The sequence below is a fragment of the Mustela nivalis genome (assembly GCF_964662115.1).
Source record: "Mustela nivalis genome assembly, chromosome: 7".
In the NCBI taxonomy this organism is placed as follows: domain Eukaryota; kingdom Metazoa; phylum Chordata; class Mammalia; order Carnivora; family Mustelidae; genus Mustela; species Mustela nivalis.
Genome location: NC_139026.1, coordinates 21422851 through 21441583, shown reverse-complemented (window position 1 = coordinate 21441583; position 18733 = coordinate 21422851). Strand labels below are relative to the sequence as shown.

General features: G+C 42.6%; 1 protein-coding gene across 20 annotated transcripts in view; it reads right to left on the bottom strand.

Moving 5' to 3' along the window:
• Positions 1-18733, bottom strand: part of ANKS1B (ankyrin repeat and sterile alpha motif domain containing 1B) — a 1113310-nt gene that overhangs the window by 69939 nt on the left and 1024638 nt on the right. For 15 of the 20 annotated variants that reach the window (XM_082739199.1, XM_082739197.1, XM_082739179.1 and 12 more), the window contains 2 exons: positions 13071-13178; positions 10772-10951 (listed from right to left, as the gene is read on the bottom strand). In XM_082739199.1, the coding sequence (XP_082595325.1) occupies positions 10772-10951; positions 13071-13178 (288 nt within the window). The remainder of the gene's footprint in view (positions 1-10771; positions 10952-13070; positions 13179-18733) is intronic. The other 5 variants (XM_082739181.1, XM_082739189.1, XM_082739182.1 and 2 more) reach the window with 2 other exon arrangements.

Here is an 18733-nt window from a genome sequence, read left to right as displayed (position 1 = left end):
CAAAAGAGAGGTATAGGACAAGGCCATTCATTCACCGACGTTGAGACCCCATGACTTCTCCATATTATTCATGTGGAAAATATGGAAAATGAGGTCTAGTTGAGTGATGATCTTACGTGATGCTGACCTAAGAGGTCTCTGGTAGAAGACTGCAGTTTTTTCCTTGGTTCTGTCTGTTCAATACTGAAATCACCGCATTGGGGAAATTACTTGAAAGGCATGCTTATTTGAAGTAAGCATTTTAAATTAGCACATGTCATAGTTGGGGAGGATCACTGATGCACTGAGTGTTGGCTAAGCTTTAACAAGACATTGATAGCCTAGGATTATTGGGCAAACAACTGAATAAAACTTTATTCTGGAAAGGAATAATGTAAATGTAAAATCCTGAATTATGGTTAAACACAGACACAGAAACACACACAGACACACACACACACCCACACACCCACACACACACACACCCCAAGGCTGAGGGCTGAGGTTGGAGGCATGGCTCATAGCCGTTGGTAAAAGCTGGGACATTTTCATGAAGAAAAGCTCAGTAGGAGTTAACAGATGTTACTGAGGTCAAGCATGAACATCAACAAAGCAGATGTGACAGATGTGACCAGAGATTCAGGATGCTGAAGGGTCCACATCCCACTTCTCAGAATGATATTGGCAAGGAGCCACGTATGATGAACAGAGTAAGGGAAAGACATCAAATTCTCTTTAGTCTTACAGAACTGTTCTCAGCAAAAGGGAGCAGATTTATTCTTCAATTTTTCTAAGCTAAGTATGTAATAGTTATAGGAAGGCTTATTTCAATTCAACGTAAGGCAAAAGTTCTATCACAATTTTTCCAGAGAGATGGGACTGTTTCACAAAGTCAGGGTCACCTTCCCAGGGACAAGGGTAGGCAGAAACTTGTAGCTGTCCATTTGGGATGTATTAGGAACAGTCCTGCATTATGTCACAGCCCGTTCCCATCCTAAGATTTTCTGCTTTTCTTTAGCAGATGCACAGAAGAATCTTCTAGTCATTAACACAAGTTACTGCAAATCTTTGTGATGCTGTATTCAAACTTCATTGGAAACCCCTATAGAAAAGGGGTCTCGCCATTTCATAATTGTTTACATGAAGCAATTGTTTGCTACTCCTGATTTGTAAAGAATAAGAAAACGGATGTCAAGAGCGAAGGATTTTCTTGACAAAGTTTTTTCATGCTACTTTGGAGGTTCAATTCTCTACTAATCTTGCATTTTCCTAAAACGTTAGACAGTATTAATAGAATCTGTCACAGGACTCAAAACGTTGCACTAGAACTTATAGAATGTGTCGTGTCTAGAACTTACAGAATGCGTCATGTCTGCTGAAACCCAGTTTGGAGAGAGACAGTGCAGGTGTTTATCAACACAGTGGTCAAAGCTCAGGTGGGAAGCTTGATTGCCTGGGTCTAAATCCTGCCTCTACTTCTTACAATCTGTGTGGCCTTGGGTAAGTAACATAAACTCTCCATGCTTTGGGAGTTGTATTAATTATACATTGTAAGTTGTATTATAAGTTGTATGAATCATTACTGCCTCTGGCAATAATGGTATTCAGTTAACTTACCAGATCTACTAGGCAGGGGCTGTTCCAGATAGTTCTTCTAAAAGATTTGAGACCATCCCAATTTGTGTCTCATCTGGGGATCCTAGAAAACTGTGGCTTTGTGGTGCCTATAACCTTGTGCAAAGAAATCTGGTCAACAAGCATTTACACAGTGTTCAGTATAAGGAATTTTAAAATGATGAAGAAAGAGTCGGGCCTTGCTACTACATAGCCAACATACACTTCACTGTATGAGAAAAAAAAGTTTAAATATAAAAGATAATGATAGAATTCGATATATGCTAACTCATCAAGTATTTGAAAGTATTTAAATAAGGGTATCATCCATGAATCCTTTCCAAAGAGCTCCAATGTTAACTGGATTATGACACAGATAGAAACTTCTTAGAGTATTCAAACACCTATAGTATTTGAAGTACTAATAGTATTCCTAAGAACTATTGTGTCCATACCAGTGGAGAGATACCAGTTAGGGCTTAGGAGCTGGAAAGTAGAAGTAGTTTTGTAAAGCACAGTTAGGTATTATGAGCTTTACTCCACAGTATGTTTATTCCCAGTTGTTAGTTGAAAAAGCATACTGTAGAGGTTTTCTCAAAATAATGATACTTTTGATAAAACAGCCCAAACATATAGCTTTAGAATTTGTAAAATAACTTTGACAACTACTCCTTTACTTGTGCCTCACAAAAAATAATGTGAGGTGGGCATTCATTTCATTTTAGGAAAAGAAACGATTCTGAATGGCTAAAAAGGCTTGCTCCAGTTTATAGATGTAAGAGATACCAGAGATGGGATTCTTAACCCTGATCTCATGGCTTCAGGTCTGGTATTTTAAAAAAAGCTTGTCAACTTATAAATATGAACCACTGAAATCAATACTCATGTGATATGACAGTTTTCTATCAGACATTCTCAGAATATTCGAGCGGATCTGTTCAGGGGTCCACTTTTGCTATTTCTGCTGCATTCCCATTCCTGGTCTTGGCGCTCTGACGGTCCCTGGGAGGGGTCTCTTCCCACCCTTCAATCTGTGTGGTGCACCAGGAGGGAGCCAAAACCCCGTTCAGACACATGACCTGTGCCTGGCTAATCATGTCACGTGCGCGCGCGCGCGCACACACACACACACACACACACGCACGCACGCACTGCATAATACAGACACAACCTCCTTTGTAATTCTCTCTGGACAGATAAGTGATCCAAAACAGACTGATCTGAACAAATGGGACTCAATCCTGGGCCTTTTTAGGGGGGAGCTCTTGGAAAAAGAAGGCCTCTTTCTTATAGTTTCAAGTTAAGTAGAAATTGGATTTGAAATTCCCTCATCATAGAGAAAGCCTGTTTGGGAGAAGAGACAACCCAGAGGGGAGCAGAGCTGAGACATGAAGAGCCAAAGAGCAAGACATCACAGGAGCCCTGGGACCCAGACTCGCCTGAACTTCGCAGAGAAATGACTCGAACACATGCCCTTTTTAACTTAAGACACCTTGAGGCGGATTTTTGTTACTTGCATGTATCTAGAAGAGTCCCTACTGGTATAGGACTTCAATCATCTACAAATGGGATTAACTGAGAGAGGACTGCATAATCAGCCCTATTTCCTCTAGACATGGAACCCCCTCCCTTTTTTTAACATTTGAAAAAGAAAAGAAAGAGGGCGAAGGGGAATAAGAGAATTCTCCTACCCTTGAAAATTTATCAAGGTCAGGTTACAACAACCAAAACTCTGACCTGCGGACCCAAGAACTGGACTGGATATAACGAGAAACATTCCAAAGATTTAACAAGTGGAAAAATAGCCTAGTGGCCCTCTTTGTGAATAAGCTACTCACTGTCAGCAACCCTAAGGCACCACTAAATATCACAAGGTCAAGTCCAACAAAATAGGGTTTTTATATAGAGTCAGATTTCTTATTTATTCAGTTGAAAATAGGATGTTTTATACTGATTTTTTTTTTTTTTTAAATCCATGGTCTGTTTTTAACGGGGAACATTCACTTTGGTTAAGGACCAGGACACTGAGAGAAGCTGGAGACATCAAAGCTTCTCCAGCAAAAATCAATGGAGATGTTTAGGTCTGACTGGCATATGTCAGAACAAACTCCTGGTCATCTAATTTGCCTCACTGATGGACTTGACAGAGAATGAAAGAATCCAGACTTGTAAGATGAGCATCAAAACCTAAAAAGGAATCCCTCTGAGTGATTCTCCTACTTCTTCCCATGATTTTTTTTTTTTTTTTTTAAACCTGATGCACAGGATAGATAGTGACACTTCAAAGTTTCCCAAAAGACACTTAATCACACTGGAATTTCCCTCTGCAAAGTTGTCACAGGGAGAGAGCAGTGTATATTTTGAGAAGAGGCAATTAACCATCCACATTAATAAACGAAGTGTACACACACCAGGTTTAAATTCCAACTATGAAAGCCACGTTTCCCACTTCTGCTTGGTGCAATGCCTTTGGGAATCGGTGGCTGGTGGTCCAGAGCTCTTGGCTAGAATCGGGGCACAGTTCTCATCAACATCCCAAGTTATATCTGAAACTGGTACGTCAGCCTGTCAGCCTGACAAGCTGTCAGATCGGAAGCTCCTGACGGAACAGCTTACTGAGTTTATTTTGAACCTTCTTTTTTGGTTATATTATCTGTCTGCGCTTGAGTATTAGGAGTTGCTCTTAAAACCTTCATGGAAGAAACTTTTGAAGTCACGGACAGGCTGAGTCTTTCTGAGTAGAGGCTAGGCAATAACGGTCTAAACTAAAAACTAGCCATTAACTTATGAGCATTTTTAAAAAATCCGATGTTAACACAGTAACAAGAAACCTTGTAAGCTGGGGGCGAAAAATCGCTTCTGTAAAATGCTGTTCCTTGAGCACAGTTGTGCTATTTTATGGAGGCTGATTCTGTAAACTCCCATAATGCCAGAGCAGTGGGTAAAATTTCTACAAACAAGACTTTCTCTCCCAGGGGAAATAGGAAAGAACAAGTTACCATCTTCCTTCTTGCCCAAAGATGGCTAAGCTTTTGCTTCATGGCTTGGGATAGCCATGCCTCTCTAGCCAATTTGGTGGGCTGTATGATTCAAGCAAGCTGTAAATTTCACTTAAGGAAAAAGTAGTCCCTCTTTCTCACTTCATGTTTTACCAGACCACGTTAAAATAGTAATAGCATGCCATTACTCTAAATTTGCTACATACTTTTTTTTTAAAGTTTTTATTTAAATTCCCACTAGTTAACATATTAGTTTCAGGTGTGCAATGTAGCAATTGGACGTGTCTATCCATCTCCTGATGCTCCTCGCAAGGGGAGGGGTGTGAGGGGATGGGGTAAACAGGTGATGGGGACTAAGGAGTTCTACATACTTTTGTAGCCTGAATTGGTAGAGACTTATTCCACCTATCCTCTGACTCTCCTGGCTTTGTGATCACTGCACAGACTCCCTTCTCCATCCTGAGGGAGGCTTCTCGGCAGCCTTTAAATTTATGCAACTAAAATAATAAGGAGCAAAATTCCAATTCCATCGTCCATATGTATTCGAGGCACGGTTAATACTGGAACAAAAAGACGGTCTATACAGAATGCTACAACCATCTGAGTGAGCACTTACTTTTCTAATATCTTTGACATTCACCGGCCCCGTGATGAACCCCATGATTGAATTAGGGACTGACAGGTGATATATACCCTAAGTGAGAGTCATATCATCTCCGTACTAACACAGTGACTTACAGGTTAGAATATGCTTTCGCACGAATCATCTTATCTGATACACACAAATCCCAGAGGCAGGCTGTATCCACATTTTAAACAAAGCTGAAGTTCAGAGAAACCACATGACTTGGTACAGATCGCACAGCCAGAAAAAAACCAAATCCGAACTCTAACGGAAGAAGCTGCTAAGGAAACAGCTTCCAGTGGTTGCAGAAAACAAAGGACTTCTCTGGATGCACCCGAAGCTCCATACCTCTGGGCGAAGCTTTCGCAAACATGGGGGAAGGGCAGAGTTCTACCAAGATGTGCACAGGGTCTGCACTAAAAGGTTCAACAAACAATTGTTATAGTTGTGCATTAAAGGGTTTTATGGTGACACATAAAAAAGCTGATTCAGTAAGTTTCCACTAAACTACTAGTGATTTTATCCTTGTTCTGGTTGCTGTGCCTACACCGGTGTAATCTATTTTAGCATAGGAGAAATCTGTATTTGTTGAACTGTTGTTAAAATATTTTATATCGGGGTGCCTGGGTGGCTCAGTGGGTCAGGGCCTCTGCCTTCGGCTCGGGTCGCGATCCCAGGGTCCTGAGATCAAGCCCCGCATGGGGCTCTCTGCTCTGAAGGGAGCCTGCTTCCACCGATCTCTCTCTCTGCCTGCCTCTCTGCCTACTTGTGATCTCTGTCTATAAAAATAAATACATAGGGCGCCTGGGTGGCTCAGTGGGTTAAGCCCCTGCCTTCGGCTCGGGTCATGATCCCAGGGTCCTGGGATCAAGTCCCGCATCGGGCTCTCTGCTCAGCAGGGAGCCTGCTTCCCTCTCTCTCTCTGCCTGCCTCTCTGTCTACTTGTGGTCTCTGTCTGTCAAATAAACAAATAAAAAATCTTTAAAAATAAATAAATAAATAAGTAAATAAATAAAATCTTAAAAAATAAAATAAAATGTTTTATATCACATAAAAATATTTCTATCATTTAAGACACACCACAGGGTACTAGGAGCCATAGAGAAACCAGGCTATGGTCAGGTAGGTGGAGCGTGAGTCCGGGCTCTGCCATACACTAGCCAGGAGGCAAACCCCTTACCGCCCTGGGCTTGCTTGAGTCTGCACGATGCTCCATGGTGAGGATTAGGTAAGACAGAACACATGGACTTCCAGGGCAGGGCTTCTATCTGGTCCCATTTCCATTTCTCCTCTTTTAACAGTATCAAAAGAACAGATCTTTGTAGAACTCATATAATATGTAAAATGCTTTCAAATAAAGAAGTAACGAATCACTTGTACTTATTAAGTAATACTGCTTGGATCAAGAAACATTAGACTTCCGGCTGAATCAGCTTTCCACTGAGGAGCAATGCACACAAAGCCTTCACAGTGCCTTACATAATCCCCAAGCAAGTTCTGATTTGATTTCTTTCTGCTTATGTGACCCGGACCACACAAGTCATGTGGTTTCCCAGCCTCCTTGTCTTCAAAATGCATATAATATCTATTTCTCGGGTTTGCGTGCATCAGATAAGGTAACTGTCCCCCAGTACTGATATTCTTTTTAGATGAGAGCCTTCCAAACACAGGGACTTCTACGCGGTGGATTTTCCTCATTAATATCAAGCTAAAATTTGTGCAAAGACTTGCATTTCTCTTACTACTTAGGAGACCTTTTTATTTTGTGAAAACAGAAGCAGGTTTCATTTTTCCCTGAGTATTTTTTGGTAAATGAAGACCTTCTATAAATGGTGATAAGTTTCATATCTGGAAACTCTTTTTCCTTTCTCTGTAACTTTGGAGAATATGGTCCCTAAACTTGATTAGCTCCACTATTCTCCTTTATTATTCATTTTTAGGGTATTCTTTTTAAAAATATTTAATTTATTCATTTACGAGAAAAAAGAGAGAGAGCGCATGGCAGAGGGAGAAGCAGGTTCCCCGCTGAGCAAGGAGCCCAATGCAGAACTCGACCCCTGGACCCTGGGATCATAACCTCAGCTGAAGGCAGACACTTAACTGACTGCCACCTGGGGCCCTAAGAGTATTCTGACTTCTAAATAACACTCAAGAAAATTTCTAAAGATTGTGACGACTCAATCTAAACACTGGAAACAGTTGTCTCCCTTCTGATCTATTTTCCGTATTTTCGCTCGCTTTTTCATCTCTACAGAACTCGGACTGAGCAGCTCGTCTGCCGTGTGCAACACGCACATGAGTAGTTGTGTGGGATAGAACGTTTGTACTAAAAGGAGATAACAGATGTGAAAGCACTTGAAAATTTAAAAGCTCTGCGTTGTTATTATACAAATGTGAGTGTGACATTCATTTATTAGAGCTATGGCACTGTGGGAGCACCGTGGAGCTTCTGAGCTAATGAGTCCAATTTAGAACTGTAGGCTGGAAAACAATGTTTTCAGCATGATGGAAACCCATTGTTTAGGTGTGATTATATCATTACATTCGGTGGGTTAAAAAATGTTCTTAGTACTGAACTTAACTCTGTCTCTCACATATTTCTTTAACATGATTTGATGCCAGAATATTGCTTCTATCTGAATAAAAGCAAACAATAGTCACAATAGTTAAAATCTTTTGTATTCCAAGATGGTTTTTCATATTGGTTCGAGTTGAACACAAGTAATTAAACATCATCCTAGTGTTACCTTTGAAAATCATTTGCCAATGAAATTAAATAGTGGAGGGGACATTGAATTCACCTCAATTTAACTTTAAGCATTGGCTTTTCCAAGTGAAGGAAAGCGCTTCCACACATTTATTGAGCAGACCTTAAGAAGGCAACATTCTTCTAAAATACTGCCACCACCAAGAACTTAAGGTTTCTGGCCTATGACTAGAATTCAGGTTGCTCTGGTGGGGCCTCTCTATGTGGAGTAAAGGGGTTTCTTGGAACGTGGAACTGGCCTGGTGATTTTCTATTAATTGCATTTTCCTTTCCTTTGAGTAAGAAAGCTTGAAGATGAACTTCTACTGTCCGTGGGAAAAAGACAGGCAAGGCAAGCTTTACCCATGCTTTGTAAGCCCCTTGGGAGAAAGTCTCCAGGGAGGAACCGCAGGGACCAACCTCCTGGTTGGAAGGCGGTGTAACTAGCTCCTCGCTTACTGAAATTTTAATTTCTAATTCAAATCATTAGGAAGACTCAACGTTATTGGCTAAGGACAACTTTGGGGAAGAATGTGGTCTAGTGTGGATATGACAGGTTGTTAAAAAAACAAAGGGATTTAAAAAATCATTATAGCAGATGATCAGAAAAGGAAGGATAAGAAAAAGCATTCGTTGAGTGGCTGAGTGGTAGAAAGGTACTTAAATAAAACCGTTCAACAACAAAATCACTGAGTATTTCGTATTTTGACAGGTTAAAGTTTTGAAACTAATTTTTTAAAGGAACACATTTATTTCTCCACGATTTCTGGCATTTCTAGACTAGGAAACATGCTCAAGAGAAACAAATAAAAAACTGCAATTAGCCCAACCGAAAGAGTTGTGATCTCCGAGTCCTTTTTTCTTATGGATCAGGTTCCTGCAGTGCCATCTCCTATTTTCTCTGCAGCCAAAGTGCTGTATTTAGTGGCAGGATTTCAGAAAGGTCTAATATGCTCCCGGCTGCTGATTGTGTTCTACGTCTACACCAGTCATTCCATCACTGCAGACAGTACATGAGAGGAAAAGACATAGACCCTCCATGGCTCACTGCGTCCATCCACCCACTTATCTCAGCCTCTTTCTGTTTCTGGACCTCTCTCACCTGGCCAGATACAAGTTCATTCAACTTTCTCGAGAGTGAGACCACTCCTCAAAGGGATGCCTGCTGGCTGGAGTGACAAGAAAAACATCTGGGCTATTCCATACCGGCTCTAGCTTATGAACCTCCCGAAGAAGAGAAAGGGAACAATCGTGCGAGATTACCCGAATGTTCACACGCAGGCAGATGGGGAATTAAGTTCCTCTTTGAAAAAACTGTACTATGTGCAGAAATTTCACAGACCATATGAGGATCTCGGATAGGTGATTCTGTTTTTGAGGCTGGCAGAGTCAACAGCAGCTAATGGTCTTTAATGAAGGATCCTCCTTCACCCAGGGAAGGGAAAGGTTCAGAAAAGACCTAGTTTGTACTAATACATAAAGACCACATGGCTCAAAGTTAAATCAAACCATGTCTCTGAAATGCTGTCATTAGAGAAATTTAACCAGATATGTGATCCACAAATACTAACAAGCAGCAGAAAATATCTGAACAACTTGGGGAAAAAGCTTTCAGATTCTTTAAAAGAACATCAGTGAAAACAGAAATAAGGATTAAAAGCTAATAGTTAACAAGAGATAAAGGGAAAATTATTCATTTCTTTGTATCTCGTGCATTTTCATCTCCCTTCAATAAAAGATTGTCCATAATCCTAACATTGCCATTCCCTGCACAAAGAACCCAGAGAACAATTCAATATTGAGAGAGCCGAAAGGAGTTGCAATATACCAGACCCTCTATCTCCAGGGCATTTGCAGGCAGAATAGCCATGGTTTCCAGAACATTCTCTCCACATTTTTCTTTCATGAGCGGCAGCACAGAATGTTTACCAAAGGCTTTTCAAAACAGAATCTCACCAAACAGTTGAGAAAAATATTTAACAAGCAAAGCAAAGCAATTACAGTCGAATTTTCACCTCAAGATTCTCATCTTAGGTGTGGGAGGCAGAGAGAAGCCTCTTAACACACCGGTCTGAACCTAGGAGGAGGATGAAAAGAGCTGATTCTGCCAGTTGTTGTCAACAAATCCAAATCTTGAATTCTCAGAGAAACTCTAGAGCTAGCTGCCCCTCTGAATGCATGTTAAGAACAGCTCTGGGGTCTGGTTATGGCCGACTCAAGTTTCTGAGCAGTAATCTGAGGGCAGGCTAGACACGGACATCTCTACCAAAACCCTGGAAAGGTCCAAACAGGAAAGGTTTCTTTTTTCGGTTCTTTGTGTCAGGCAGCATCATCACCTTCAACTCCTCAAGGTGACAATATAAGACGGTGCTTTTTTGTACAAGCATGTTAACTTGGAAGGAAATTAACAACATCATGAAGAGCTAATGCTTCCCTCCAACTTCTGCTCTGTCATCTAACCGATTTATCTACATTTTATAACCCAGACTTTTATTATTCATTTTCATGATGATTCGATTCTTACATGGTGTGACCCTCTCTGGCCCAAAGACTTTCTGGGTGCAACAAGATCGGACAGTTTCTCCCATAAGAATGGAGAGCAAGGGTCTGTGTGTACATTCCATTCCCAGGAAGGTCTGTGTCGGTCTGGTTCAAGCAAGTAAGGAATGAAAGCCATAGCATAAAATGGTAAAATTCCGGCTGGGTGGACAACAGGCATCCGCTCACTGTAAGCCAGTGTTCAATATTAGAATGCATTACTTGATATGGGGGAAGGCAAAAACATCACAGAGGCTTATAACACCTTACCTGGGCCATCTGCCTCTCCAGTTTTGATCGGGGAATATCATCAAAGTAGTTTTCATTTCTTCTCCTCCTTGCATCGCCCTGCATGATAATGTGAGGAACGTCTAGGGAGCCACCAGTGGTGTAAGTGCTTTGGCTAAGTGATGGAGACAACTGAGGAGGAGTGTGATTACCACTGGGATCCTGAATGGAAATACATCATGAAATAAATACCATGTTCTTGTGGCTCACCTTTGCTTTCACAATTGTGAAACACTGACAAGACAAATTGCGGGGGTGGGGAGTCATTTCTGAATCAATTGCTGAAACATGGATGACGTTCCGCCATTTTTTTAATGGCGTGATCTAGGCAATATTTCCCCCCCTAAGTATTTTAGGTCAAAAGTTTAAAGGACACTCAATCAGGCTCTGTTTTCTTGCACCCAGTGCTACGGAGGAGTTCAGGAGAGAAGGCACACATACGTTGGGCACCCCTGACCATATCGTGTGTGCTATGTTTTCATGCGGACGGAGTGTCCTCACCGTGGTAGACACATGAACAGAGAGCCCCGATGGGACCTAACGGGTCTTGATTCTCCATCAGAGGGTGGTGTGGCAATGGGGCAGGGTAGAGGACACAGCATGGAGACACAGCATGTCACACGCAGACTGCAGAGCAATGCATATAATGACAGAGGATGCGTGTCAACGGCAAAGATGACTCAAGCTGAGGGAAACCAGGCAGAAGGAAGACAAGGGGCGGCAGAAGGCTGGGCTCAAGTGTCTGCAAGTCAGAGGAGGGTTGGATTGTGCTGGGTCTCCAGGCCACTCCTCCCCCAGATGTTCTGGGCCTCCTGTGACAGATTCAGATCCTGCACTTTTTCTGGGGAAATCTCTGTCTTTAGTCTGTTTGTTGTTCTCCTAAATTTCTTCCAGGGAGCCAGAGGGAGAGGTTCAGGAGGGGAAGGAAAGAGAGCAGAATAAGTTGGTGGAGCTGCTCATCTAAAGAGGCATTTTAGGATGTTTACACTGACGGCACCTAAATCTTTCCCTCCTTTTGTGTAGCAAAATGAAGGCAAGACAATAATCTCTTTCCAGCCTTATTTCCCCTCTAACTTACTAGAGGCTTCCTTTCCTGGGAAGAAAAATAGGTCCTATTTCTCCTTTCACTGCTTCCAAAGCCCTCAACTAGTCTCCAAATGTCCCAATGTGTCCCGATTCTCCCAATACGTTTCTTCTGATTCCCTCTTCCAGCACATCTCCTGCGCTCTCTGACATGGCTCATCCTCCTTTCAAAACAGAATCAGACTCCAAATCTTAGCAGCTCCTCTCCTGCCTGGCCCTCCGCTGTGCTGGTGGTAGCGAGCGGGCTGTTGGCTGAAGCTCACTGAGAAGAGGCTTTCTGCGGCATTGCACGCGTTAGATGGAACTCAGTTCCAATCGCTTCTCCGCCTTTTGGCTAAGATCAAGTGTGGGAACTTAGCTCCACCTAAGGGCCGGGCTCCTGTGCACTGCTCTCGATCCCAGCCTCTGCGGCCACGTGCAGGAGAGGAGTCAGAAGCAAGTGCAGGACTAACTGAAGAGAACAGAGCTGGAACTCTCCCAGCAGTCATGGAGATCCTGGCTTTCTGAGGAGTTTCTGGAAAGTTCCAATAGGCCTCACAAAACCAGGGCCGGCTGCGGGCTCCTTGCCGCTGCCACCTAGCTGGCCATCAGCTGTCGTTTTCTTGTTCACTCTGCTCCTCCCTTCTGGCCTTCCTTCTCCTTCCACTTCAGTTTTCTCTCCCTTCTGTGGGTTCTCTCTCTAGTTGTTCTGCCCCATCATCCTAAAATGTAGCTGAACTCGTTTCTTAAAGTTCTCTGGAGTCTCTATTTTTCATTTTTGAAGTGGGTAAGGCTGACGAGCTTGCACTGCCTAAAAACCAGAAGACCCTAAGGTTAGCTTTAAATTGATCCTTCCTTAATTGTGGTCCTCCATTGATTTCTTTCCTGTGGGTTTGAGGACTTTGACAGAAAACTCATTTCCTCTCACTTGGTGCAGATGGGCGTGTGGGAAGGGAGGAGAGGGAGCGATTCTTTAAAGGTGGTGGTTTGTCAGATGTGCATCTAAAATCTCAAAAATAGATATTTAACTAATTGAGAAAAACAAATCTCATCTTACAAAATACAATCAAAAGTGAGATTGTTTTTTATATAAATAAGGTAAGCTACATGGAAAACAGCCTGTACGTCCCGATCCATTGCATTGGTCATTGTATTTTATTGCACAAGATCATTTTTGAGGATAAGAGTGGAGAACAAAACGGACCAGCTGGGCACTTACCCTGAGGGTGATGGACCGAGGGGGCTTCTGGGGTGGGTCGTCGTGCAGCCTGTCTCCCAGAGATGCCAAAATACGTTTCCTGTGGCCAATCAAATTGATTTTTAAAACCTGAAACGACATATATTTGGGTTAAATATTTCGTTTGAGAAAAAATATTTTATATGTCCTAAAAGACAGAAGAGTGAAGGGATTTGTGCCTTTACCTCTGCCCCCTGGGAGATGCGGTGTGAAATCAGAGTGGGCCCTCGAGTCTGGAAAGATGGGAATGGCACGGGCAGAGTCCACTGGAGTGGACTGGAGGCGAGAAAACAGAGCAGCAACCGCTCCTTTCGCTCGAGCTGCCCTAGAGCCCACTTCTCCACTCGGCAATCACAGCGCTTTCCAAAGGAGAAGTCAAGTCTTCCCTTACCAGCAGAAAACGCTCCAATAGCTTTCTATTGCTCCTATTTCTTTTTTAAAGATTTTATTTATTTATTTAAGGGAGAGAGAATGAGCACGTGTGCACAGAGAGAGAGAGAGGAAGAAGCTGACCCCCGGCTGTGCGGGGAGCCCAATGCAAGTCAGATGCTTAACTGACTGAGCCACCCAGGCGCCCTTCTATTGCTCTTAAAATAAAATCCGAGTCCTGACCTGGCTCCAAGGCCCAATAGGGCTGGCTGCCCTCTGCCTACCTTAGGGTCCCTCCATTCAGGATGCTCACTTTGGTCTCCTCTGCTCCTTGAACATTCCATACTCATTCTTGCCACGGGGTCTCTATCCCCTTTGTCCATTTACCTGGGACATTCCCCTTAAGCTTTTCAAATGACACCTTCTCGTCCTTCTGGAGCTCAACTGTTATCTCCTCATGCAAGCCTTTTTCCTCCTCTCATTAAAAGAACCATGTCCTCAACCCCTGTCCCACTCTACTCTATGATCCCCTTTTTCTCATTCTCGGAAAAGACTTTGTTTACAGGTTCAGAGTGTGTGTGTGTGTGTGTGTGTCCCATATCCCCTAGGTAAACCTCCTGCAAGCAGGGCCCTGATCTATCTTTATCAGTATGATTCCCCAAATGCCTAAAGCAATGCTTGAAACAATAGGGGCTCAATGAATAGGAGAGAATGAATGCTAATGTTGATGAAAGTAGCAGAGTAGCACGAGAATCAAGATCGGTTCCCCTGGGGGAAGACTCAGAGCCTCCCTCGGTCGGGATTCGGAGTCCGAGGGTGCTGCAAAGGGCACACCGTGGAAGAAATGACAAAGGGAAGCCAAGACCTGCAGACAGTCTCAGGCCCCTCCCTAATATAAATGCAGAAAGACATGGCTAATATAAATGGCTAATATAAATGCAGAAAGACAACCCAGGGTTACTCCTGGAGCTTTACAAATGCTTCCCCTTTCACCATCCCAACATCCTTCTCTAGAAGGTATTCTTCTTCCTTTCCAGAAGAGGATACTAGAGTTCAGAGTGGTTAAGTAGCCTATCTAAGGACCAGTACACAGTGGCTTTAGGATTTGAATCAGGTTTGCCGGATTCCAAAATTTATTTTATTCCAAGGTAAACTGCAAAGTGTAGGTGCATCTCCAAGTATTACTGCCTTTTTGAAACAGCGTATTATACATCCATTCATAAGAAACGCATTTATCTCTTCTCTGCCCATGTATAGTACGAGGACAGAACTGGGACTATTTGGCTTATTAGTTCCTAAAGTATTCTACCCATAGTGTAAGTAATCTAAAAACACCCCCCCCCCAAAAGAACAAAACCAAAAAACCAAAACAACTCTCTTTTGAGTTTCAAAGGGGAGAGGTAGGTATTTCTTGGGCATTCATCCTTGAATTTTTATTTGCCTATTTGTCAGTGAGCCTATTGGCCTTTCTGCCTAAATTGATTCCGACTTTAAACCAGCGGTGTGCTCTATTCCTTTCCTATCTACGCTCTGACCCAAGTTTGACGATGATGGGGACCCCAACTGTTAATCAAGGTGAGTGTCCACATGTACCGTATCCCTATAATTTTGTGAACCTTCATCCTGATCTTTGCAGTTGGCCCCCCTAAAACAGCACCTGTGCCCCACAGAGCATCTGAGTCCATCTCTGTGTCTTCTCACAGCTGCTTAAGGCTGGTGGAGCAAAACACTCACAACACTCCATGTGTAAGTGGACCACAGTTTCACGTTTGAGCAGGAGACTATTTTCTGCTTTTAATGGCCCCTTTTCAATGTCCCTTTCTAAGCACTCCTGATTTCTGGCTGGCCTTTTAGCTGCAGTAGGAATAACTAGGGACAAAAATATATACCAGCTTCAGTCTAGCTGAGGGTTCAAAGCCCTTTAATCTTGGAAGGATGGTTTGTTTTAATTCTCCCTAAATTCCTTACCCTATGGTTGTCCACGCAGAAGCCCATCTGCTGTCCAGAATGCTGCCACTCGCGTAACCCTGGGTTGTCTTTCTGCATTTATATTAGCCAGCTTGGCACTTCACTACCTAGAGGAGTTTAGCAGTTTTCATCTGGAAATTTGAAATCTGGAATTTCACCATATACTCCTCAGAGGATTTATAAATATGCTAAAATAAGTGTGGTCCCAGTGCCCAGGACTTGCAGGCAACATTATTTAAATGATCCAGAGAGATGCCCTGATATTTTTGCATTGTTTCTTTTTTTTTTTTCCTGAAGCATCAAGATCAAAGAATTCCTCCATCTCAGAAAAACACAACATTAACCTTTTCAAATGTATTTGCAAGTCTAAAGAACACTACATTTTCTCATTCCCTTTTATTCACATTCTCAATTACTTTGCCAAAAGGCTTCTATTGAATATAAATTCCTCCCATAAAATCCCCACTGGCTTCCTCCCAGTGGCTAATTGGACCTGATGCTCACGCTGCTACCGCAGGCCCCTGGGTCCTGCTAAGAAATGTTTTTTATAATAATAAAGACATTCAAAATCATTCCGACAAATAACTGACAGTGAATAACGAATTAACTGTGGTAAGACTGAGCTGGTGTAACCCCTGTGGCTGCTTTTGGTTTACTCTCCAGTGATTCCATCTGGGGCATGTGACCGGACCTTCCGATCTCAGTTTTCTCACCTACAAAGTGAGGAAGTTGTTGCCGATCCCAGCGTTGTTGGGAAGATGAAGACTGAGGTTGTGAGAATAACAGGCACAGGGTGGCCAGAGATATGAAGCAACCTGCATGGTGGGCCGCACTCTTAGGAAGCATGGAAATCCTGACCCACAACAACAGGGACTTGATGATTTCTAGAAAGTTCATCTCATCACGCAAGTCTGCTGGTGCTTTGCAGGCAGAGATGGGGCTAACCTTGGAAAAACTCCCATTGAAGTGACATGTACTGGTAGGAACGGGTCTGGTTTCTAGCTATTAGCTTAAAACGAGGACCTAATGTAAAAGAATGGATGCTATCCTCTCTTGCACACTATTTAATCCCCGACAGGAGGTAAACTGAGGCACTCTTTACCCTGGAGCTCCACTTCTGCCTCTTTCACAGAACTACCCAGAAGAGGGTATGAAAAGAAAAAAAAAATTATTGATTTTCCTTACTACCTACAGTCCACTGTCAAGTCCTTAGAACAGGCAGAGTGACCCTCCTCTAGGGACTCAGCTTCCTCCATGTTATACTTTGCTAAGGGCAAAAGGCAATCCTAGCCCAATCCCCAGGATCCTGTAAGTCTAACACATTCCTTTGGAAACTTCCTTAATCTCTACCCCCTAAGATATGTGTTGGCAATCATCCTCCAAGAATATGGCCCACCGGGCAGACATCTGAGGGGTCTCATCATTGAGGGTTTATGAAACAATAATAAATGACCTTTGCCAACAATAGCTAGCACCCTCCGGATCCTGGAAACCTTGCTTCCAAAATACTTGGGAAGCTTACACTATCCCTAACCCACTCCCAACTTGAAAGTATCTAATAGGCCACTCCTCATGACCCCAGGGCAGCTCCTTCTGCCCAAGAGTTCTGTTCCTGTGCTCTGTACTTTAATAAAACCACCTTTTTGCACCAAAGATGTCTTATGAATTCTTTCTTGGCCTTCAGCTCCGGACCTCACCTACATTCCAAACGACATCAGGTAAACAGATAGATACAGAGAATGAACAAATTAATACAGTGATGGTTCATGTCAAAAGCATTTGAGTAACTCCTTATTTATTAGAAATGATCCCATATTACCCAAGTTAGCGATGATTACCATTTACTGAACATTTGCTATGTAACATTTGTGCTAGCAACTGTGCCAGGTGCATTACATATGTGCAAGTATCTCATTTAATCCTTCTAATAACATTATCATTCTTAGTCTAGAGATGCAACCTGAGACAGAAACACCGAGGTCACACTGCTAGTGGCAGGATGGCTGGGACATGCACCTGATTCTTAACCCGCTCTTTACCACTCCCCACACTTTTCTTGCCATCAACTTCTGCACCATTTGGCCTCAGCTACCCTATTGGTCACGTGTTAGGAGGCTTCTTAAAATGGTGTTTTTATTTTGAACTATCACTTTGAAAGCATTTACATTGGGTTTTGATCATCTGAAACCATTAAAATAATATAGCTTTCGTTCTGGACTAGGCTTGTAAAAGTGTTAAAGCTCCAGGCCAAAAGAGCTCAGATGCAGATATAGGCAAAGGACCGGGAAGTCCAAGATTCGATCCAAGTTGGCTAATATTAGTGCTAGGGAGGGCGGCATCTGACCACAAATCTCCCAAGTTGACAATTAAGAGATCCGACTGGCGAGACCATAACAGAGAGACTATTCCGAAGAAAGACAGTCATTACGGGAAAAGTCAAGTCCTAAGGCAACTGGGTTTGCCTCGTGTGAGAACAACTTAATATCCGATCATCGTTGTAAGCAGACGGGGTAGTAATGGAATCCTGACACCCCAGGCACCATAACTGATGACCAGTCAGTTTGCCAAGCTTTGGTTTTCAAAAAGCTAGAGGAATGATTACCGTGGTAGAGATTTCTGTACGGTTTTCATTACTGTTTGGGTGTTAAGTGAACTGCTTATCAAAGGAAAACAATGGGGACAATGAGGAAAAGTACTGGTAATATAGCAGGAATTTAGTTATTCTAGATATTGAACCAATTTAGTTCAATTCAAAAATCAATATTGAGTTTCTGCCATGGATTATTTGGCAATACACAGAGGAAACTCCAAGAAACTGGACATGAATAACTATACAGTCAAACTATTAGCAAAGAAAAAACTATTATACACACGAGCATAAGGATGTGGTTCCAGCTGCTGAATTCTGATAAGGAATAAAAGTAACTGCATGTTTTCTTAATGGTTTTTATTACAACTATTATGAGAAATATGGGCCAAAGGCAAGGAATGTTGTGGAACCGACACGGGCCTGCCTCATCTCGGCATCCATTCATCAGAGTAGTAGCTGCCTCTAGGAATTTTCTCCAGGATCATCACTTACGCAGGACATCTTCAGAAACCCTGCCGCAAATCCTGCCAATAGAATAGCTGTGTGGAGTGACAGCACTGCAATGTTATGTCTTTCACGTTTCTGGGTCTAGCTGCAGGAATTCTGCTAGACAATAGCCTGCCTTTACCCTCACGTCTCAATCTATGTCATAGCGCCTGTGAAAGTCAGCGTACTGACACTTCCCTTTTTTCTTTTCAATACAATATAAACTGAATGT